This window comes from Bombus flavifrons, chromosome 10, assembly GCF_040668555.2.
Source record: "Bombus flavifrons isolate JBK064 chromosome 10, iyBomFlav1_principal, whole genome shotgun sequence".
NCBI classification, from domain to species: Eukaryota; Metazoa; Arthropoda; class Insecta; order Hymenoptera; family Apidae; genus Bombus; species Bombus flavifrons.
The window spans coordinates 13,235,261-13,260,184 of NC_138451.1; the positions used below are offsets into that span (position 1 = coordinate 13,235,261).

Sequence of the window (24,924 nt, forward strand, 5' to 3'; positions counted from 1 at the left end):
ATCGCTTGGAATCGTATGACCCGCAGGATAATTCTACTATAGTGACAACTATTTCTCGAAATTATTGCGATGCAGCGCTAATACTACATATATCAGTACTTTACAATAAATTTCAAATAATATCTGGGACCTTCTTACACGGTGGATGCGTACACTGCACAAAACAGTCGTAAAAAAAGGTCGTGAAACGATTGATTTGTAACAAAGCGTAAAACTTACTCATCGTCGCTCTCTATTATATCGCAACATGTTTTCTTATTACTTGAAAAAAATAAAATTTCGTCGCTCGACAGTTACGATGACATCTATTTCGTTTTTTTTTTTAATAATTGTCTAACAAACCATACAAATTTTCAAATCCCTTTGAACTCGCGAAGAACGTTCAAGATTAATAACATTTGCGGTAAACAAAACGCGTTAAAAACATTGCATAACTGTAATCAAAACGTGTTAAATAAACCGTGTAAAAGTAAATCGTGCAAGAAAGGTACTGTGCAATAAAGATACTGTATAAAAAAAGTCCCAGGTGTATTTATAGTTACGAACATATTAATTAATGGAAGAGCTATTTATATGCGTCTACGTGTATCTCCTTTTCTACGCAAATTTAATAATATTATGGAATAAAGTTTAACTTTTTACAAATTTTGCTATGTACTTCTAGATTTACCGGATTTAATTTCATTACAGAAATCAACATCTACGTGTATAAGGTTCCAAACTGCTGTTGCTTGGTAATGCAGCTGTGTTGAACAAGAGTAAACAAACTTCTTACTCGAACTAGTATTCTTGTTGGAAATTATACTAAATTACACTATCACGCAAATTGGAAATTACACTGTTACAGTATCACATTCAATCAGAAATTTCCTTATATTCTGTACTGTAACGCGGTAGCGTTACAATTCCATCCATTTCAGATAAAATCATGCTGACAGAACCTCGTAATTTGTACTCGTAAAACAATACTTGTAACAATGCTGTGCTCTCCGTAAAAAGATACAATCAGTTTTTATCTAATTTTCGTGAAATGAAAACATAAACTGTGAAACTCTGAACTGACCAAATTGATAAATTACTGTTAGTATGTAAACAGTATCGATTTCTACGGTATTTTAACATAAAAACAACGTGTGGATTTTCGGAAATTCCGACCAACAGGAAACACATGTTACATTACGTAAAGGAGGAATTTTATAATTTAAATACTTCGTTAGTGTAAAATAATTTCGTGTTTGCACTGATGCGACGAAGGTTACATAATAAGCCAGCCACGTTCATCTTTCTGTTTATTGTGTATTCACCGTCGAGGAAGAGCTTACAAACTCCAACGCAATTTGGATGGAAAAAATCGAATACGTCAAATGTAGCAGTTGGTGAAAATAGAGGGATAGTTGAAAGGAAACAATGACAACGCGTTCATGCATTATTGTATTTACAATGGAATAGTATTAAGCCTGTCATTGATAGGTAGGGCAATTTACGTTTCACGGTTACGTCATTAGCCCGACATAAAAGCGATTACGGCTGCTTCGAATTGCCAGCAGTAAAACGAACTTCTGCTTTAATCTGACATAACATTACGGGCCATTGAATAGAACTGGGTGTTCCTCATTTCGCGAACGAGGAATATCGGCTGCTCGATTATTGCACAAGGATAAATTTGTCAACAATTGAATGCGACCGTTCCCTCTCCCACATTGAAACATTTTTCAACATTCTGAAATGCTCTTGATCCATGAAATGCTCGTAGGGTTGTACAAATTTAAATATGAGAAAACGAAGGGACTATACGAACAATTAATTACTAAAATGAAAAATAATAGGTAACATACGAAATATCCATTTTCTTTGGTTAAAATACAGTAGTTAAGAAACAATAAAATTCATGTAATATCAAAAGAAAAGGGGGGTATACGCTTGGTCTATCGTATATTTAAGTTCGAGTTTTCTCGGAATAGTATAAGTTGTAAATTTAAGGTATAAACTAAGAATCGTAAGAGTGCTGGGGAAGAGAGAAAGAGACAGAGAGAGAGAGTGTGTGTAAGGAAGAGTGCATGCCTTGGTGACGTCAAAGCTAAATGAGTGAAAGAGTGGGAGAAGGGTGCGAGGGTGGAGAGTCAGCATTTTTTGACCTGGGAAGACAGACGTTGTGAGCCGAGTATGAGAATAAGACGTACGACGATATTATAGTCAGTTTTTGCATTGGGTATTGCTTGTTAAAATAAAACTAAACTTCGCTTCAAATAGAACATCCTTTCTTGTCCTTACTCTAGACTATTTAAGATACTGCATTCATATTATTTCAAAGTACTTTCATACGATTACAAAAAAGGAACAAGGGTGTGCAGAAATGCTTCTTGTAAACATTATAGTTCCATCGAAGAACAGTACGTAGATATCGAGACTTTATCAACAACGATCTAAAAAGGAATTCAAATATTCTATTAAGTTTCTTCTATTAAATCGGGCAACTTCTATTTGAAGAATGTTATCGTACATTTAATAGTTAGAGTATATTTAAACTAGACATACTGTGCGTAGAAAAATGTAAATATCCATTAAAACCGACTTTATTTTATTAGTATGATGCCATATTTTTCGACGTTCGCTGATACAAAAGACGATACAGCTCGTGGCAGCCATGAGCTGTATTGAGTCTGTAAGGAGTTAAGATTACGGCGAAAAGTTACTTTAAATATTAGAGGTTCCTATCTTTCCGCCTCTTGCAGGGTTTCTACAAAGTTTATTACGACCCGTAATCCCTTTTCCCTTTTACGACAAAGTTCGCCTAACGGAGAACGATGACGTCGTTTAAGCCGGCAAAGCGTCGTATCACACAATGGTTTTGAGTAGAAAATTCGCTTTCTTAACGATTCTCCGTGTAACAAAGTTACGAGTCTACGCGTGTGGCCGCGTTAAATCCTTCGAATAAAATATTTGTACCATAACGTTGGATAACGAGAAGGCGAAATAGATCATTTCATCTGCAAATCGTAGAATCGTAGAAACAATCTCTTTTCTGCTCTCATTTTAAAGTCACATTTTATCACAGACGACAATACAAGTACCAAAGGACCAACATGCCAAAGAAACAACCAATGACCCGTGCTTTTCTTTCTCGTCCGCTAGCATTTGTCTGGATTAGCTGCCAAATACTCTTTAATTTCTTCTATTATCTCTGTAATACGCGGCTGATAGGATTTCATAATGCGGCATTGATTTTTAACGAGCTCGCTGCGTTGATCACCGTACACGACGTGCTCCAGTTGATCGGTAGATCCTATAAAATATTCTTCCACCGCTTGTCGCGTTAGTAGCATTACTTGCATGTTAGCGACCGCATATGCCAATGCCAGGCCCTGAGTGTCCTTGCAGTTCTCAATGAATTGCGCGCGAGGTAAGCAATCCTCGACGTCGAGACCTTCCGCGGCCAATTCTTTCTTCATGGTGTCACAGTAAACGTCGATAAGCGACTCGTTGCATCGACGTCTAGTAGCACGATCGGTCGACAACAAGAAACAGGTCACAAAATCGATCGCTGGCGGAGAGTATCGCAAGAATTGGAAGTCTATCAGGTAACACCCGATCGACTTACCGCTAGAGTCTTTCTTGAACATGATATTATTTGGCCATAGATCCCGGTGACACATCACGTTTCTGAATTTATTTGACGTCTTCAGCAATTCTGGTAACCTCCATACCCACTTGGTTATCCAGTTCTTAATAAGAGTCGCCTCATCGTCTTTCAGATTCTCGTTCATATCGACTATAGTGCATGCACCTTTGATGCACGAGGAGAGATACTTTTGCGCCGCCGTATCGGTCTCGATGAAAGCCACCTCCTCCAGGTACTTGCCGTAAAGGTCAAAAATCGTTTGACCGGTACTACGGCGAAGCTTCTCGTCCAGGATCAAGGATCTCGAGTGTAAGACCGAGATCGTCTTCGCTACCATAATGCAGTGTTCATCGTCGAACGGCAGATATTTGTCCAGGTTAACGTATCCGTTTTGCCCGGCGTCCTCCAAAACTATTATAACGTTATTCTTGCCAAAATAATAATCGGGCAACCATTTGGGACCGTTTCCTGTGCCCATCTTCGGCACTATCTCACTATAGACAACGATCTCCTTGTTGAACGTATTGCTGCGGACTAGAAAATCGTACTGTGGACTGGTGGTCGGTGGCGGTGTCTTCGCAAAGAATTTGAAATGCTTCGATTTGTCATCGATTTTCACCGTAACGGAGAGAGTATAGTACAAGCCCAAGAAACCATTTATCTCCCCTAAGTTATCCAAACTCCAATGTAAAACGCGAAAGTTATTCGAGAGAAGTTTTCGCTCGACGATCTTATTGATGTCGGAGTCGGACAGAAAAGCGACTGGTTTCTCTTTGACGGAGCAGACCTGCGACTTGGTCGAGTCGGTCAAACAGCAAGACGAATCGGCGCTAATCGTTGCCATGTCGAGGGAGCACGTTGAAACTGTCGCGACGGAGGCAATGCCAACATTTATATACGATCTCTGTTCGCGATTGTCGCTTTTGTGGGATCGTAAATAAGCATCTTGAAGCATTTGAGGGAACGCCGAGAAGTGATACTTTGACAAATACGGAGTCCGCTATCAGCGACACGATTAAGAGCCAGTTAAATCACAGGTGCCATTCGAGGAAGGAGCGAAGATGCGAGTAAACGATTCGATAAAACGTCGCCGCGACGAACAATCCGATTGTAATAATTTATCGTGAATCGTGATTTAAATGATTTATGCCTTTGCACGAAGAAACATAATAAGACTGCGATAGCGTGCGTGCACGAAGAACAACTGGTACGCGGAGGTTTTAGAAGCAGGAGTTTTGTGATTCCACAAAAATGCCGCAACCAACATGGTTTCACAGTCAAAAAACGAGACATGTACTCGCGAAACGAACTTTTCTCGCGTCGATTATGTGATTTAACGCATTTCTTTTGCCACGCTTTTCGTTTAATTTAGCACGTTTCTCTGACAAATTATATCGAACTTCCTAGATAACGCTTAATCTGCATGGAACTTTACGATCATTATTTAATGCTTGAGAAAGTACTAAAATGACAGTTTGCATGACAGTAATTACGACGTAACTGAATATTTCACAACAAAGAAATTTTGGCACATTATCGTTTGATTATTTTTTATGCAAATAAGATAGCAGATTATTTGTAGAAGCTCAGATCCCTTCTAATTAGTAAGATTAGAATTCATTCATATCCAAACATGACATTTTCAAAATTCGTGATACACGTGAGATCAAGAAAGTTCTATGGCTCACAATAAGTCGAAAATTATAAACCGCGATGGAGACATCGTTTTTAAGAAAATCGAATTTGGGTACGCGTTCATTCACAAATATTATGGTATTTAAATTGTTCCTATTGTAACTTATTCTTTGTATGTATAATTATTACATAACCATAGTTTGATTCATTTTATTAAACAAAATGTGTCAAAATAAAACGAACGTTTATTGGACGATGAAAGTAAAATTTTGACCGAACTGCGAGCTTTGGTTAAATCCTTTTTCGGAATTTTTACATACGAGTTTATTAGAAAATTTCAAATGTTTGCGTATGTCCTAAACGTCAACGTAAATTCCCAGGTTTCTGAATTTAATGGAAATCAAAAAAAAAAAGTATTTATTGTATACCGTTGTACCAAGCATATTTATTGAACGTTAACAAACAAATATATTTTTCGAAAAAGTAACTTATAGCGATCTGAAAAGAGAAACTTTTATACGTATAAAGTCAAAATGTCGCTGGCAATAAATGGATTATCGGTTGACAGATAGTTTCAAATTATTTGACAATATCAAAAGATAGGAACGTACGATATCTTGCGAGTTATAAATTTTGTACTTTTGCTACAAGTTGTCGTTTACAATTTCCGCGTGAAAATCACAGAACGCATATAGAAGTTACTTAATAAAGCCAATGCTTAAGTGCATTTCATGAGGCATAAACCGTAAATCAATATAAAGAAGATTTGAATAAATATTAGAAGAGAATAAAATGGAAATATCGACAAACGGAATATACTGAAGCATAAAAAAATAAAAACAGAGAGATAATGTATATCAAATATATAGATTTCTATAATTACATCGATATTTAAATTAAGCAATTCTGCATCATCAAAATAAATGAGTTTTGTTATTTAGTGTAAGATGCAAATTCTAAACGAAAATTATTATCGATCGATTAAATATGATTTAATATGATATAAAATATAATGCTTATTAATTATTCATTCATATTTGACGCTCTAAAAAGAAACGTGACGTATTTTACCGCGGTTTGTCAAATTGTTAGAAATTAATTTAAACTTGCATTTTTGCTCGAATCTCTTGGGTAGATGGAAAGCATACAACGACTGATTTCTTTTGGGAATGCTGATCCTTAAGGGGTTAATGTCGGATGCGCTTCTAGTAATTCCAGCGTACGAATATGCGATTCGAAAAAAAAAATACAATATAGTTTTATCTTACAGTGCAATAGCAGCAAATGGAAATAATCAAAACTTTTGCAACGGACAATTTAGAGGAATATCATTTATAAGCGACGATATTTTACCAGTTTTATTTTCGTTTAAGATATTCAGGGCAATTTAATTGAGCATCATATAGAAACATCAAAAGTTGTTAAAATTCAATGTTCGCGTTTCAAAACAATCGTTAAATGATTAATTGAGGGACTTATATCAAGTATCGAGTGTTGAACGCGGTCCGTTTTTTTCACCCGCTAATAAAATACAATTTATCGGTGATCGATCACTTGAATTTTTAGCAAGTGAAATATAACGTTTAAGCGAGGGATAAAAAACGTAAAGCGAGGAGCGCGACGAATATGCTCTTCTGTTCGAGAGCGAAAGAGAAAGGGCGGGAAACGAAGAAACGAAAAGACGAAGGGAGAAAGAGAAAGCGTTGAAGTCCATGGGGCACTATAAAACAATTCCAAAGAAACTTCTCTTCAGGACTCTAGTAGTTGCTGAAATTTATTTGCGTTCGGAATACATCTAACTTCTTAGGAGAGCAACGTATTAATGAGGTCACACTCTAGATAACCCTTTCGGCTTCGTTACTTTACGTTACCAAAGGCAATTCGATTAAGCGTATTGCGGAACTACGAAGGGTAGTGAACTTGCTAATATTGCCCTATGTACACGCTGGCATAATTATTGCTGATTGAGTTTTCGCTTGAGACGTTCACCCATAATTCCAGGTCGCAGTCGTTTTAATCACTTCTCGATCGTATCGAAATGAAAAAAAGATAATTATTCGGTCCCTTTAAATTAATCGGATAATTAAATCGTCATAACTCTGCAAGCTAAGGCCCTTAAGGAGTATCATTATATAGTGAAATTATATTTTTTTCAATTTTCAAGTATCTTCTAATAATTGAAACCTCTTCGAAAAACTAACTTCGCAAATAGAAGCAGTTATTAATGGATCACACTCTCGACAGTCTCGACCAATTCGTCGTACAAAATGAACAAATCAAATCGTAACTAACAAAAACTCGATTGAAAGTGAAATGAAATCATCAAATGAAAAACCATGGAGAATTTTGTTTGACTATCAAACATAACACAGATGCACATCGATGACAAAATCATGCAGTCGGTGGACATTACCGATGAATTTAGATCGGCGAAGTGTGACTTTTTCAAGTAATAGGTTCACTTCATCCCAACTTCGTTCAACTGCTATTATACAACAAATTTCCTAGCCGAGATGACTTTTTAATTGCCCGTTTGGTCACATAACAACGACGAACGTATAGCAGCAGGCCAACAGGCAACTGCCAGTTATCGCGAGCTGCTCTCCATCTTTTTTGTTCTGCTCTTCCGTGACGAAGTACACGGGAATGGGTCGAAACAGAATTCTGATTAATTGACGTGGCTTTAATTAAACTTTTAATTAACGAGCCCAAAACAAAGAATTGAAAATAAGCGTTAGCCTGTCCCTGACCTCGGACGATTAACTAGAAACAATAGGGAAGTCTTTTCGGGCTACGATGAATACCGGTGGCCACGTTTATGCGCATAAATTTGCACAAAATCTTCTTCGATTAGCGGCCAACGTTTTACCCGTCACGCGAACTTTCACCGCCCGCTTTAAATTCGTGTCATTGACATGGATATTCTGCGAATAATAATAACGAAACAAAATGTCAGAAAAATTCAATCATTGACGCTACGCACAAAGTAGAATGCGTAAATATTATATGTATTCTTGAAAGTTGATATTTATTTTTTAATTGAAAGTAGTATTTTCATACATTTGATACAGACAGCGAATGTGATTCTTGCCCCAACGGTCTATTTTATTTGATTGAATAAAACTTCCTTTTGGAGAAAAGTTCAATTTTATATTAATTTCGCAGAAATAGAATTGCAATTTCGACAGTTTGTGTTTTTGTTAAAATTACTTTCACGGAATAATAACGCGATAGAGAACTACAACTACAATACAAAAGTGTTTCGTATCGATAATTCTATTTTAGCTTTCAATTTACACATACGTACTATATGTATGAAGAATAATGTGAATTATGGTTCCTTACTTCAGGCGCTTTAAGTGTTGCGACTCAGAATATCGTAGCCTACGGTAGGCAAGGCATCAAAAGAGACGTCAATAAATTACCCGGGCTTTTTATTCAAGACAGTCGTACAAGGACAATACTTGACATAGAACGTGAGATTCGAAACAAGCAACAGCAGAATCTGTGGCCATCGATCGATGAATTCATCATAAATATACTGCACACATCCAATCGCCAGGGTATGTGTGTTCTAGGTTACATAAAGCCTGGTCGATTCGTTTCGATACTTTCTATACCGGCCTTTGAGTTTCAGCGATCTCTCGATACCTTGCATAAAACTTGAATCCAACTTGATATAGCGAGATACGGAGGTATATATTCGATGTCTGCACCGTGTCTACATAAGTGCACGTACCTCTTTTCATGGTGTTTCTATCCTCATATCCGGAAATAGCAATCCCAGTATCGAGCAACTTTCCAGGACATGGCAGTAAAAACAGAAATATGTATATATGAAGACATAAGGCAGGATATCTTTGAACTGTCAAAAATTGCTTATAACGTGAGAAAATCGCGAGAAATTTTAGATTTTAAAGTATCACGATGATCGGATGACATGTACTACTCACGAAAATGTTCTAATATACTAATTTCTCGCTAAATGTATGTATGCGATAAATGTCCTGTAACTTCTACATATATATATTTTCAATGATTCATTGATTTTCAATTTTTCTATTATAATCCCGATGGTCGAGTCTCGTTACAATGCTAACGAAATTAAAAAAAAATTTCTTACAATGCACAGAGCACATTCATAAAAGAATTCTGTGGTAAGTGTTCGAATACTTTCGTGGCCACTGTATTCGTGATCCTTCGGATTTCGGCCGTGATTTTATTAATATGTACGGCTACGCTTTGTTCCAAGATTTTGTGAAGCTGAAAAATTGTCAAGTCTGCCTGAAAAAGCGAATGTTCACGGAACAAAGCGGAAAATATCATTTAGAGAAATATCTAAGGCAATTCCCTATAACGGACCGTGCGCTTAAAATCGAAATTACACTCTCGTAACGAACATTTTGGCTGATTCGTAATACCGGAACCGTCCATCTCCAAAGCGGAAATTACGTTCGCGAAACGAAATTGCGATCAGCATGGATCGTCTGATTCGAATTTTCTACGCATGACGGAAATATTCGCCTTCCAGTGTTTATTAGAGATTAATGTTTAAGGCATTGTTTACGCTAACTAATTAAACATAGTATCATTGCAAGATGTGGTAATTAATGAATCTTTTGTGACAAGTTTATAAAGTGGAAATTGTAATTACAATTAGGAAGTATAGAATTCTGGATATACTCGGTGGAAGTTCGAAGCTGGTACTAGTTTAAGTTCGGTATAGAAGCAAGCTCTATATGCGTACCTACAACGGTTCCATGTTCGCCATCTCTTTCAACGATCTGTCCGACAACGTAGACTCCTATCCAAATCTGTACTCCATTCGAATACATCGTAACAGAAAAGGAAATATCAGAGGATTAACAGAAAATGCCTATACTACTAGATTACTGATCGGAAATAACTGGTAAAAGTGACCAGTAGATAAAAAATTACAATTTTATAAAGAATTATTTTTCTACATACATACATGTAGGAAAAATAATAGAAAAATTATGAATTTACATTTTTTATAAATAATCGTATCGACAAAAATCTCGAAGGAGAAGAAACCATCTTACATGTGTATATATATTTTGTATTATTAAATGCTTCGAAATTAGAAATTGAGCAGTTGCACTCCGTTTTTATACGAGGAAGATTTTTTAAATTATATAAAGATTGTTTAATCTGCAGTGTAATAAGGAAATTTGTTCAAAACTGAATAAAGCAGAACCATTCTATTCTAAAGATACGATTTAATTTATTAATGTAATGTAAAATGTAATTTTTTTCAGAGATAGAGATGAATGGACGTATATGTTAATCTTTGCTTCTTATTATCTCTGTACAGTTCTTTCAAGCTCCCGAAATCTCTTAAAAAATATATTTTATTAAAATACTGTTATTCAATTATAGAATAATTTTACATCTTGCACATTTTATTCGTAAAGTTTTCATCCCATTTTTACCCAATATCAACGCTTAATCAATATCAATTCTCTCACAAATACATTTAGCAGCAGTTTTACTCTTTAAATCATTAATATGTATATAGATAATTATATTACCCTTTCCTGAGAAAGAAATAAAAAAAAGAACAAAATGCATACGCATCAAATATACCGAATACAATATAAATTAAACGTTAATGGAGATCATGTAACATTAACCACATGTATATATTCTTATTCTTAGCACTTTGATCTTTTTAAGATTAATATCCCTATTGTTCGTACGTGCACCACTTTCCAATAACAAATTTGGCTTCATACGTCGTGCAGAATTACCCAATTTTCATCCTGTCTGTCAAAGAAAAAAATTTCTACAAACCAGATTTTAAACATTTACGTTGCAAAAAATGAAGGTAACCTCGTAGAAGAATTCTTCACGGAAAGCAAGCAATTTTAAATTTGAACGATGCAATATTGATCCCCGGTAGTAGATGAATACGTGAAACGTGTTGAATTTGTGCTTTGCTGAATATGTGAAAATTACCAGTCCAAAGTCCTTATAAATTATTATATGTCACTCATAAAGAATTGAAAAAGGTATGTAAGTCGATTAATGATTACTGAATCTACTTTCAAGCATTTATTTTGCCGTGAATATGATTTAATACAGAATGTCAAGAGTAATAATCGACTGAAACATGAACATACAAATAATTCAGTTATACGTGTTATTTTCTTTTAAGTACATAACTAAAAGGTAAACTCCCTCGTATGCCGCTTTATTCAGTTAAATGGAAAAGCTTCATAAAACAATTTTTCATACTTAACTATAAGAAACATATAAGCAAAAAGTTAAACTATATAAAGAGGTTGATTCAAGAACTCTATTACTAAATATTCTAATGCAATCTTTTTATCAGTTTATTAAATATCATTCAAATTTAATATTTTACATGCACACGAAGCATGGTTTTAACGAATTCTACACAAATGTGATGTAATGATAGTAACACTTTTCAATCGTGTTTTATATTACATGTAATATTAATAAAATCGGTCGAACTAATGTTAGAAAAAAGAGAATCAAAAAAAGCTTGCCTAACAGATTCACTCTAGCAGAACGATCCGTTTTCCTCGCCGCTAACTAGACTAAAACCACAGCGAATGTAGAACTCTTGCATTTTGCTCGATCGATTAAATTTAGTCCCAGGAAAATCGACTTGAACTCTGTTCGGTCGACCGTACCACAGATTAGTAGTCATCGGGACCTTGTGGCCTTGGTTTTCCTTTGAGATTTCCAACCAATAAAGGCTAGGCTTGGTACGATCACATCGTGGCTTGGAAAGATCGAAATCTACGCTATGAAGACGCTCATATGCCGATTTTGCACTGTCTTCTTTGTTGTTGTTAAAATACGTGATCGAATTTCGAAGAGCGAACGGATCCAACTGAAATCAATAGTGTCTTCAAAGAATCACGCACAGGGTGTGCGTATTAAATACGTATTAATACTTTTGTATACGAGGATTGAACAACAAGGTTTTATCTTTCAAACAAGGAAGAAACTATCCAATTTATTTATAATTGAAATGTCTTTTCGTCTGACAACAATAAGATGAATCATACATCATGAAACATACAACATATTGCGGTACTTATACTTGTAAGACATAAAAACTTCCATGATTTTGTCAAATATCTTCTTACTTAAAGAATCAAGCACAAATAACCTATGATATTTGTATAATTTCTTCAATATTTTTTAATTGAATTTATCCCTGGAATATTTATACGTACATTTAAAAATCACCCTATGAACAAGCAGACGACAGTTTGATACTTAATCCAAGATAAGCCGGTGCATCATCATCCGAGACAGCGGTATCGAATGGTTGGAAAGAAAATTTCATCCCGAGTGATAGATTTCCGAATACGGCGGGAAATGGTTTTTCCGTATCTCACGGGCTTGTCTCAGTTTCAGCGTGAACGAACTACCCCCCCGGAATAGAACGTTCAGCGAGCACTGCCGCTCTCGACGTTAATTATTAAACTCTCCGAATTCGTTTGGAAAGTTCTCTTACCACGGGATATTGCCTAGATGCTTTTAGAATGTACTCCTCCCTCGCTCGCATCTGAACCCATGGTATAACGTATTCCGTCCGATACATTTTCTTATCTCCTTTATCTTTAACATGAAGAACGATTTACAATCACGAGAATTAACTAAGAATTTCCGGGTGTCACCAGACAGAAGCTGTGTTTTCCACGAATGTCGTGGAACAAACTGAAGATGTAGCGTCTCGCGAAACAAAGGACGTCGAGAAAGAAAATGAAACTCGTCTTCTCAGAATGTAATAACTACAAGGTAGTTAGTGTAAGGATGATTCTAAAAGGATCGACAGTATTGTTAGAAGACATATAATAATTCCATGGCTGAAGAAGAGCAAACGTAGTAACAAAATTAAGATGTAATAAAAATTATTGTTGTTTAAAACTTTATAATCTTATAAAATGTTTTAAGTGATACTTATATTCTATTTAAATTGAAGAGACTTATTAGAATGAGTGTCATATCAATAACGAGAGTTGGGGAAAAGGAAATAAATAGCCAGGAAAGCACCAAGACATAAACCGAGAGTGGAATATCTTTTGCATTTCGCAACACTAAATTACTGTAATCACATACACAATAGAAAATTCAGAGCAAACCGCTAAGAGTGTTCTGTATGTTTGCCATATTAATTATTTTATTATGAAAAAAGTCAAACAAAATAGAAACCTCCCGAAACTGTAGCAGAAAATTCTTGTACGCAACGCTAATAAGTACTAATCTATGCACTCGAGTTTAAATATACACAACACTAATTACGAAAGTGCAGTGCGGTCGTGTTAAGGCTGCTGACAACCACCTCTGTACATCTTTTTTAGCTGCAGCAGGTGGAAAAAATTTAGGCACTTTATAATCGCAATGCTACTAAAAAAACGTGATCATTTATTAAGGCAACATTAACTTGAAAAGTAATTGAAACAAAGGCAATGAAAAAAGTATCGAAATATTAATTCATAAAATAAATTCAATAATAACTACTTCAACTGTTCTAGATAGCTAGAAATAGCAACGCTATAAAGTTAATCAAAAATTGACATTTTTCTAATTCAATTTTAATTTAAATTACTTCGAAACTGTAACTCAACCTGTAAGTACTACTTCGCAACACTGATAACAATCAGCGATCTAGCCAATATGATGGTGGACCGACATCAGCCAAAAAAGACTACTGTCACAACTACCAAAAACAAGCATGGTGACAAAGTAATACCGAAAATGACTTTCCATGTTCTGGAGGATCCAGGGGATGGAAAGCCATTAGTAGTTGCCCTCTTCTGTGGCAATTGTTCTGTCCGCTGAAACTTACATTTAAGCTCAAGTCTTTCTAATCGCAGCAGAAGAAGTATCTTATAAAAATAAAATAAAAAAATAAATCACTCGTCCTAATGATCAACATTATATTAAAGTTTTAATCCTCAATGTCATGACATTAACATAAAAAAAACGCGGTGTGCAAGAAGACCTGTCCTGAACTAATAAATAAGACACAAAAATAATGTTACTACTCACGAATATAATAAATATCCGCGATCACTTTGCTCGAAAAAAATTCTACGTAATACAACCAGTCGTCCGTATCGATTCGAACGTTTTGTCCTACGACATGATTGGATGACCAGAGGAATATAAAGACATGCGATTCACGATAAGATGCGGAAACGTTGCCATCGATGATGCAGCAATTCAGAGGAAGTCATCGCCAAAACAATCATCAAGAAGGAACGATCAAACCTTATACAGGAAAATGGGAAGTTGTGAAAAGTCTGTACCAAGACATGTGACATTAGACTTTAATTTTAAAGATATGACTAATTCTAATATAAATTTTATTTCTTAATTAATAATAATTAAAGTACGTGAGAAGTAAAATTAATTAAGGTACAATTTACAAAAATACTTACATTTTTGGCTTCTTGAACACCCTCAGATTTCTTCTGGAAAGCATAAGGAAATGGAGACTGTGAAAAACCTGAAAAAAGTAGTAGATTATTACAATTTGTTTTTGAAAACACAGTGTTGATTATTTAAGAAGTTTGAAATAATAGAAGATGAAACTCTATTAAATTTAGAATCTTAATAATAATAAAAATTAAAAATAAACATTCCAAATTTTAATAATTACAGAAATTGGAGCTCTAATACAACGATCTGAAATCTATAAGTTAACAAAATCATTTAAATAAATTAGGATACAATATACCAAGATACCAGATACCAGATATACCAGATTCTGATTATACCTGGATCCTCTTGAGCACTGACTTTAATACCGAACACGAATATTAGAAAGGATAAGGTTTACATAAAAATGAAAAATAAAAAAATGTTAACGCGTTCATTTCGATTAAGTATCGTTTAAATTAAGTCTCCGAACAAACACTGATTCTAATTTCGCATATGACAATTGAATCGAAGAATTTGAAGTTACGAAGCAAACATTGATTCTACCGACTGCGCGTGGTCACAAAAATTTTCTGAAAGTAAAATTGTATTATTAAAAAGGGGTAGAGAAGGGAGAAAAAGAAGAAAATTTTACATATTTTTCTTCTTTACTTTATCGATAGTTTGTTAAAAAAAAAAAAACTCTAATAATAGACAGCAACAATATTCGTTAAACATACCCGATGTGGTCACAATAACAACACGCCTAATCTTGAACTAAAACGTTCCTCAGCATATCGTACAAGTCTATCTCAAAAATAATAAAAATTGTTCATACAAGCTTAATGGCGATATTAATACCGAGAATTCATGATTGAAATATGAAGGCTATTCAAATTTCTTGAATAAATATAATAAAAATTGAATGTACATATATTGTTGATTGTTAATAGACTATACATTTACGTATGTATAATTTAATAATATTACATATTAAATGGATATCTATTATATTACAAGTGAATCAAAAAGCAATACGTACATGTACCTCCATCTTCGTTAAAGTAAATCCAACGTTTCCAAATCATTTTGTATGAGACGTCATCGAATTGTCACCATTAATTGTTTTCGTCTACGCATCTCTAATGTCCATCTGCATAAATCATAACCATAAATTTGGGATTAATATATAAAACTGAATCAATTGTGTCAAAATGGAATAAAAATCAAATTCAAATCCTCTCTCAAAAGTTCGTAATACAACGCATTGGCAACACTGACACTCAGCCGATCGACGACGAATGAACAGAGAAAATTGGAAAAACTATAGAATTTCACTTTAACAGTACCTAACAAAGTACTAAATAAGAACATATTAATTAAACGAACCTGATAATACTCGATTAAAGACAATATAATACTAATAAAAACACTATATAATTGAAATCGCACCCTTCGAAGAACGACGCAAGTTGATAATACGATTTTCACCCGTACTATGACAGTTCGCGCCAAAACTTCACTTAAGTGACACCTGATTGGCTGGAGTGAAATGGCTTCTCTTTCATATAAAGCCGCGCGCAAAATTGAAATATTATATGTCGAAAAATTCGTGGTGATCATCAAACTATAACAATTTCAAGGCAGATAATTATAAAGAGTTTTCAAGGTTTGATACCTCTTCCATTTCTACACCGTTAATATTAATCACATTTTGTTCGTCACTAGTCTTCTTTTATTATTATTGCTATAATTAAGCGTAGTGGATATAATGTTCCTCTTTAATAAATACAATAATATAAATAATTTACAGAATAAGTGAATTAAAGTAATATCTATAGTATATGTATGTAATATCTGCTTAGAATAAATCGAGAAAATTTATAAATTACTATAAAATATAGATTAATAACAATTCAAAAGAAATTTATTTTAAAGTTAAAAATTAATAGAAAATACACACTAGCGAAATAATATTATATATCTATTGATAGCCAACTTTGTTTATAAATTTTACATATTGTTTAGCTGTTATAATTTCATTCTTAAATTAATTTTAGCTTTGCGTCATTGTGTAACAATAAATATATATGTAAATATATTGCGTGTCAGATATACTATGTACCTCGTCTGTGTTATTAATGAGATGCCTTCTATCGTTGTTTAACAAGTGCCACAGCGCGCCATCTCACGAAATGTGCAACAAGTTCTTCCTGGTAAATCATTAGTTCGACGATTTTATGCCATGCGGCGCTGCTTGTATAATTCGTACTAATTTCCGCAGGAGTGGACATAATCGAAATTAAATTAAAAACGCCCCTTAATTAGTTATGGTGAAGTGCGACTAATAAGATACAGCATAGTTTTCCCTTCCGGTTCCAGCTTTCAGTCAACTTTCGTTAATTCAATTTCAAGCGATTCGAATTACGTTTCACTCGATCATGGCATCACAGGTACGCTTTCTACCCCGATAAACATTTATTTTCTTCCACTCTTAAAATGTTTTCCAAATGTGTAGTTTGCAAGGAAAATTTGATTCCAAATACACGTTCCGTGAAATCTTTTGTTTTCGATAACGATTCACAATTATATTATGAATTTATATTACGATTACATTATGAATTATGTTACGAATATTCATATTTACGGTTTGCATGATGTTATAAAACAACGAATGTACTATCGCCATTTTTCAATGGAGTATTGAGTGACGTTATTAACAAACTATACAAGAATTTCTTAATTAAAATTACATTCCGTAAGTCAACAAGTAATATATTAACCTAAAACCTATTTCGTATTTAATAATTGTTGCTAATACTTTCACTAAACTGATAGCAAGTTTAATAACAAATTTGGTATGTAAAAACTTTTTTTATACGTTAATTAAAACGGTCTTTCCTATTCGTGGAGGAACGTTAAGTATAAATAGAAAAAAGAGCAAAAGGCCATAAACATGGAACAAAGGAATGGAATTTTTCACAATTCAAGTTACACGTAAATAGGAGTAATTGCGTAAATACAAATTACATATGCATATCGCTGCGAAGATTCACAGAGTATGGCTCAAATGTATTCTGTACAAGGTACAACTGAATATATTAAGAATATGTATGTTAATGTTTTCTCTTGAACGATTACTTTTTTACGTACGTATACGCATAGCGTGTAGCGACAATGTTATGCAGTGACCGAGTCACACGGTTCATCGAGGACCGCGTCGCGTGCATTCGATACTGTTAAAGCAAAAGAGCATAACTACTCCCGGAAGAGAAGTTTTTCATTCATTCTTATTTCCAAGTAAAATGTCACTTGCAGTAGCGAGTTCACAAACAATGCAGAGGTCATACAAGAAAGGAGTACAAGTCCACCATCGAATTTGCGGCGGATATTCATAAGGGCAAAGTAAAAACATTTCTCATATGTATCAGTGAATTAATTTCATTTCCTATTCGGACTAGACAACTAAGATGTTAAAGAAATATTTCCGATTGATTTAAATCACACATTCGTTGATACATACTTATATTTAAACTAAGGTTTTCATGCATTGATGCAGAAATTAAAATTTTTCTTTTATATCTCATACACATGTTAAATTACAATATTGTTTGTTTCAATTACATAATTTTTACAAGTATTAAAATCTAACTACTACTTTTAGAATCTAACGTATTATACACATTTATATATATAACGTATTTGCACTAATGAATTACTTCCAATTCTAACTAATCTGACTGTCATGTTTCTTTTTTAAGTTTTGTAAAACAAGGTTCATAGACGGTAAAATTGTTTTTTTTTTTAATTCGAACTGTACATATAACTCGTAAACTAACGTTCAAACGACGGGCTTTAAAAATTACTATTGAAGTCTCGATAAATTGCACCGGCGAATTTGCGTAATTCTCATTTGTATCGAGCGCCGCTTCGTCGAGTTCGTTACGACGTGCGTCGTGTCGAGTCTAATCAAACTGAACCGAATGTCGGGCGCGGTTAATCGTCTAATCAAATTAGTCGAAACAAACGTCAGGGATTGGTCGAATGTTCGACCCATCCATGAATCACGTTTTACTATTTACCAAGGGACTCTCTGATTTCTGAAGTACTGCATTATATCCTATCTGTAGCATCACAATAGTAATCTTGACCTTCAAAATTAAGGTTTAAAAGAATCTTTCAATTAGAAGTTTTGAATGCACGAAGCAGGATTAATAATTTCGAATAAATCCGAGAAATACTCCTATAAACCAAATTTAACGAGAACAAACAAAAATATATTCTGCGTCATTTCGAATGTATAAGAATTTCTTTCTAAAATTCGAAACAAGAAAGATTCGAAAGCGTTACTAAACGTGTTCGTGGCATCGCATATCCGGTTAACTGAATCCAAAATAGAGAAATTTGAATGGTATGTTATGAAAGTAGCTAAACCTAACTTCGTCCGTCGCGACATCACGGATCATCTGGAATGATCGAGATCGACTTGAACGAGCAAATGGAAAAGTGGCAGTAACAAAGAAAGCAGGATCCCCTGAAAGGCGGTCCTTTGCAATTCCATAGGAAAAGGTAGCGCTTCCTAATCTCGAGTAAACCATCTCACGGTGTAACGAATCGGGAAGAGGCATTTGGCCAACTCGGACGTATTTCTCGGCGAGGAGATCGCGCGCAGATCAGATATGGTATCGGTGATCCTGTAATTCTTCTCCCGTCTTACCGAACGGTACGAGATCGATCGAAGCGAACCAAGTAGAGAGAAAAAAGGGGATCGTGACGGAAAGAGAGAGAACGGGAGAGATACGAATGAGAGAAGAAGGAACGGTAAGAAAAGGGAAGAGAGACGGGGGAATAAGAGAAGGAGAGCCTTAATCATAGAACGAATGCAGGGAAGGAGAACAGGGAAAGAGGTGAGGACATGACTGAAGGTACTGAGTGAGAAGGGGGTAACGGGAAGTAGAAAGTGGAGGTGGAGATGGTTATGGCAAGGGGAGTACAGGGGCATGTCATACGACACACAGGGCAGAGTTTAATCAGGTTCGACTAGTTAGTTGGCAGGTGCGAGCGTCGCGCGCGCGCAGGAAGGAGAGCCGAGCGGCCTCCAAGAAGCAGCGTGGCTCCTGCGTGTTGCTACTTTGAGCAAGAAACGTAGCTCTGGACAGCCACCGGACGCACAATGCCACGGACAAGAGAGGTCTATCTTCGTCCCCTTCTGTCCGCGACTCTTTATCTCCCGATACGTTCTTTCAGTGCTCTCGGTACGCATCGACGTTCTACGCTCTGTTCTCACAGTCGTTAAATGGTTATAATTTTAACCGCTGTCTTTACGAGGAATTCCATTTTCCATTCCCTGCCGCGTCCCCCTTTCCGTAGGAAGAGAACGCTAAACTCGTGTCGAGATCCGGCGACGATACCATGCACGACTTACGATCGTCAAACCAATTGGTTAGAAATCCGATTGATCCATGATTCTCGGAATTGGACGGTAGCAACCAGGTTACTGGCCAAAGAAATTATTGCTGTCTTTCAGATCGAAGTGGAGTTGGATCGGCTACCATGTGTACAATCGTAAAGACACTCGAGAGACTGCGTGTCCCTCGGTATTTGCTTACTGAATTCTTATCAAACAATGGATACAGAACGATAATGGGGTTACGAAAAAATAATTCGTATCAAATTACCCACTATCTTTTTACATACATTTTTATTCTTCGAGTAACAGATTGTATCAAAAATCAAAAATAAAAAAGAATTATATGAGAAAATAGGTCATAGCGATCGATATTCTCAACGAAAGAGAAAAAATTCGTAAAACCGCTTGGTAAATGTACAGCAGGATGAGCAATCGTATAGCTATCTCTGAAACGTCCATTTGCTGTTAATGAATTCGAATCTATATTTAATTTCATTCTTGCTATCGAAACGAAACGCTCGCGACGATATATTTCCAAGAAGCATGGTCACAGAAACAGTACCTGTATCTGAAAGTGTCAAAATCAAGCTCGGAATGGTGAATTGGCGCTGGGCGAAGAGAAGCCGGCCAGGTGATTTACAAGCGAAATGCAAATAAACCGCTCTTTTACTGTTATTCGGAACATGCCCCGTCTGGCAATTTTTACCGCGGCTACGTCGGGCTGCGCCTATATTTACCGAGACAGCGAGGCCGTCTTTTTTCCCACGTGTCGTGAGGCGTGACCTCTCGCGATCGCATAGTCTCCTAGGCCCCTTCTCCGTTAACGAGCGATCGGCGTCGAATCGTCGGGGCGTTTGCGTTAATGGCGACGTGTCTCTCTGTATACCGTTAAAGGCCTCCCCGATGCCCGATGTACCTAATTAATGGCACGTCCATGGCGCGGATACCAGGTACGCCTACGGCGGGTTCAGTGGATAGCGCTGACGCGCACGTGCGACGTCATGCCTAACATTCGTCTCACTTGCTGTCACGCTATTACCATCGCATTTCAACTACTCGGTAAATAGGCATACCTATCGGCCGCGCGGAAGATTGCAGCCGCCGGAGACAGCCGGCACGTGCTTCTTAGCGGTCTTTCTGATGCGTGTACGCGCGCGTATCAACGTATAATTAGCTCGCCGCTATCGCGGATCTAAACTCGTTCCCCGTAATCGAGATATCCTGCTAACAGTGCTAACCAGCTGGATCGAATCACGCGCGACCATCATCAATAAATTCACCGAGGCGATGCAGAAATCTTTGAAACGATGCTGAAACTCACCTGGATACGTATCCGCCACAGCTATAGTTTTCCAGTTTATACTGGCCGGGTTGCGTGCTATTTGCGTTGTCACGCTGACACCCGAGGCGTCTGACAGGATTAAGCATCGATATGTTTTATAGCCTTTACCCGTCCGTCCTACCGGAATAGAATCTATGCGGGTCTCGATTGTGCCGGTAAAACCGATACAGACTATTACGTGACCGAAGAAGATATTAAACCACTAGCGCACTATCGTTCGCGTTATTTACGCATGTGTCGAGTAAATACCTTTTCTCGTGTTGACATTTTATTTACTGATTGTACGTTTATGAAATAATAGCTTGTTTCTTGTTTACCGATAAATGAATATGGATGAGATTCTTTTATGATTTTAGCTTATCGAATGGTACTATTGCTTTTAACGTCAGCTGCTTTAATGACGCGAAATTAACTTATCTCGGTTTTATGATTCTAAAACATCGTGCTCCGTAAAATTCTTTTCCCGTGAAAGGCTAATTACAATTACAGCAATTGTTAAACATAATTTAATAAATAGGTAACTTAAATGATTCAAACGACAAATGTAGAAAAATATATATTGCATAATTGTCATAAAGGTAACGGTAAAGTGTAGCAGTGAAAGAAAATCATTCCTCGTATGTTATAATAAAACTGTCTACTAGTACTGTAAATACTATTTTACTATTGTGTCAGTAATTAGACAAGTAAAATGTAAATTAAATAAATGGGAAGGAAATTGTTAATACTATGTAGCCGACTGGAAAATTCCTCTTAAAATAGCATTTAAGTTGCACCGTACGTTAACAACAACAGCTATAAGCTCGACATGCTTAATCACCATAAGCGTTTATGCGATTAGCTGTTCCCGCGCACTTTGAAGACTCGTGCGTCGAAAAAAGAGCTTAAAGTGTAACCGGTAATATCCAAATTGCGTGTTCGAGTCACAGCAGAATGATGAATCTGGAGTGAATTCGACAAAGCATTTTTTGCATCGTGGGACAAGCCTACCTGCAACGTGTCTGCGAGATGAGAAACGACATAAGAGAGAGAACGAAGAAGAGTGCAAAGGAAATGAAGAAGAAACAGACCACTCTGTTAATGCGAAGTAATGGACGAAGCTAACTCGCGAGCTACACAAATAATAGGCTACCACTCAGACGACGACGTGTTTGCGAGCGTCAATTCATCCTTTTCTTCCTTCTTGGTCCCCCATTCTCGCATACTTCAATAACAGACTGCCGCTTTAAAATGGCTAATTCAACCTTACAACGAAACGATTTGCAGACAATAAATGTTTTCTACGTTCGGCTCGTGCATAGTGAATACTGACTAACCGATTCAGAATGCCGAGCCAGAGTCTGCAAGAAGGACTCTTAATCTTCGACATGATCGTGGCACGCGTTCACGTTTATTGGTAGTTCCCGCCAACAAATGATCTTCCAGATAGTAGCTACTTAAGATAGCAGCAGGTAAGAGATAGACGGAAATATATGGAAGCAACTGGAGAAATGGAACGAGGAACTTTGAAAAATATTTGTGCAAACGATGTACAAGTCCGCACTCGACGATAGTAACAACAATTACATGGACAACTGGAATTGTAACGAAAATGAAAAAAGGAAGTAGATAATATACGGTGACTGCAAAAAATATTGAGACACCATTGTATTTATTGTAGCACCGAACGCTTTTTAATTATTCCATAAAAGAACCCCTTCATTGGAAAATAGTGTCGATGCTGTTTGTAGCCACTGCAAGTGTCTCGAAAGAGTCAGAGCTAACAACGAGAAAATATTGCTTCCGCAGTTCTCATTGAGCATGTAGAAGGCGAAAAGCCGAATATCCGGCTTCGCGTTATAGTCATAAATTTACTAGCCATTATCACATACCAGAGAGAGTGGGTCAAGAGCGATTCCGCATGTATAAAAGATCGTTTCAGAATCATCAATCGCGTTAATATCCCACTAAAGACGTAGCTCGCTTGCAATTACTTTTCTATACAGTCTTAAACCTCGATCCCTTCTAGCTACGTCTTTCACACGTCAGAATAAATTAAATTCCTTCGCGTTAGAAATGCTAGACGCAAGCTAGGAAATTACCGTAGGAAATTATCGTAGGAAATTACCGTCTATATGGCTCGATAAGCAAATCCGAATACCAGTTTATAAATGTTGAAGCAAAAAAGCTCCCATCAATTCTCCATAATTTCTCTATTAACGCCGAAACTGAATAGCACACGCGCATGGGAGCCAGAAAATGGACGCGAATTTTAATGCGTAGTCAGGGTCATATTATTCGTGGCAATGCGCCCGATTTACTCCACTTCGTTCTACATACATACCTGCCAAGTGCACGACACGTATAAAATACTTCTACATCCGGTTGTTCCTGATTTCTGATTTCGGTGGAGGCATTACGATCACCGGTGCATAGAGATCGTGGAATTTTAGATGAGCGCGATGGGAAAGATTATGGTTGCTAACTAATGGAAAGTGCTAAATAAAGTCGTCCACTCGCAACGGAGTCAAGTAATAATATCGACCCGAATAAAAATCGCTGATCCTTAAAGTACGTACATCGCACATTTACATCGTTTTCTATTGGAAATTTACTATTCTACCCGCTTTACTGTTGTAATTGAAATTTAGAAATATGTACTTAAATATATAGCTATAAGAATGGAGGTGTCTTTTTTACAAGAATGTATTAGAAACATTCGTGCAAAACGACCTCGTGTGAACTTGTGAAACCGGATCTTATACTGTCATACAAGCCACAGATATCTGAAAACTTGTAAACGAAATACTTCGTTTATCGTAATATTTCATAGCCGTGCATTAAAGTTTACTGCCTAATAAATTGATTAGAAATTTTTGAATCAAATCAGTGAGAAAATTACTGCCACGTACCAAGTTGACTCTGTCTGAAAATGTCTACATCGACTTCACGATTGAATTATTCATACGCATCTCGTAAAATGACAAAGAGAACCACGTTGCTAATTGACGAACACGTTATCTGTACCTCGATCAACGAATGCGAGAAGAATCGTTGAAAGTGAGAATATCAAGAGATCGTAAGCGTGGATTGAAAAGTGTTTCTTGAATTATCGTAAAAGCACGTTGCCATGTCCCCATCACTCCATGTACGACACAGAGTTGAAGAGAGTTTATTCCGGTGAGCATCTCGCGATTGCCTTATTCGTTGCGCCGATGGGTGTCTTCTTCCACTTGGCTCAAGATTCGCGAGTGTACGACCTTGACATCGATCGTCCTTGGACCCGAGGGGAAATCGTGCGAAAGTAATTTTCAGCCTCCTTCTTTTCTCTGTCTTTCTCTCTCTTACTTGCGCCACTCATCTAGAAAACTGCATGATCCGCGCCAATAAGCAATGAGTTCCGTGCTAAATCGTAGACGAGACGTATATCACGGTTTTGATCCGCCTAGAAACTAGCTCGAAGCATGACTATCTCGAATGCAACTCGCGTGCAGACACGTCCGTGTACAACGC

General features: G+C 36.3%; 3 protein-coding genes across 3 annotated transcripts in view; 1 reads left to right on the top strand and 2 right to left on the bottom strand.

The window, feature by feature from the left end:
• Sol1 (CUB domain-containing protein Sol1) overlaps nt 1–15,830 on the bottom strand; it is a 549,725-nt gene extending 533,895 nt beyond the window's left edge. Inside the window, exons 1-3 of the mRNA XM_069121832.1 lie at nt 15,723–15,830; nt 14,701–14,768; nt 14,444–14,562 (exon numbers count right to left, since the gene is read on the bottom strand). Of these exons, the coding sequence (XP_068977933.1) occupies nt 14,444–14,467 (24 nt within the window). The 5' untranslated portion in view covers nt 14,468–14,562; nt 14,701–14,768; nt 15,723–15,830. The remainder of the gene's footprint in view (nt 1–14,443; nt 14,563–14,700; nt 14,769–15,722) is intronic.
• The window catches only part of m (zona pellucida domain-containing protein miniature), a 59,184-nt gene that overhangs the window by 3,925 nt on the left and 30,335 nt on the right, over nt 1–24,924 (top strand). The gene's annotated exons all lie outside the window — the stretch shown is intronic.
• On the bottom strand, nt 2,242–4,495 carry LOC138184079 (uncharacterized). The gene has a single exon (XM_069121746.1). It carries the CDS (start codon nt 4,461–4,463, stop codon nt 3,129–3,131), a length of 1,335 nt encoding a protein of 444 aa, XP_068977847.1. The 5' UTR covers nt 4,464–4,495; the 3' UTR covers nt 2,242–3,128.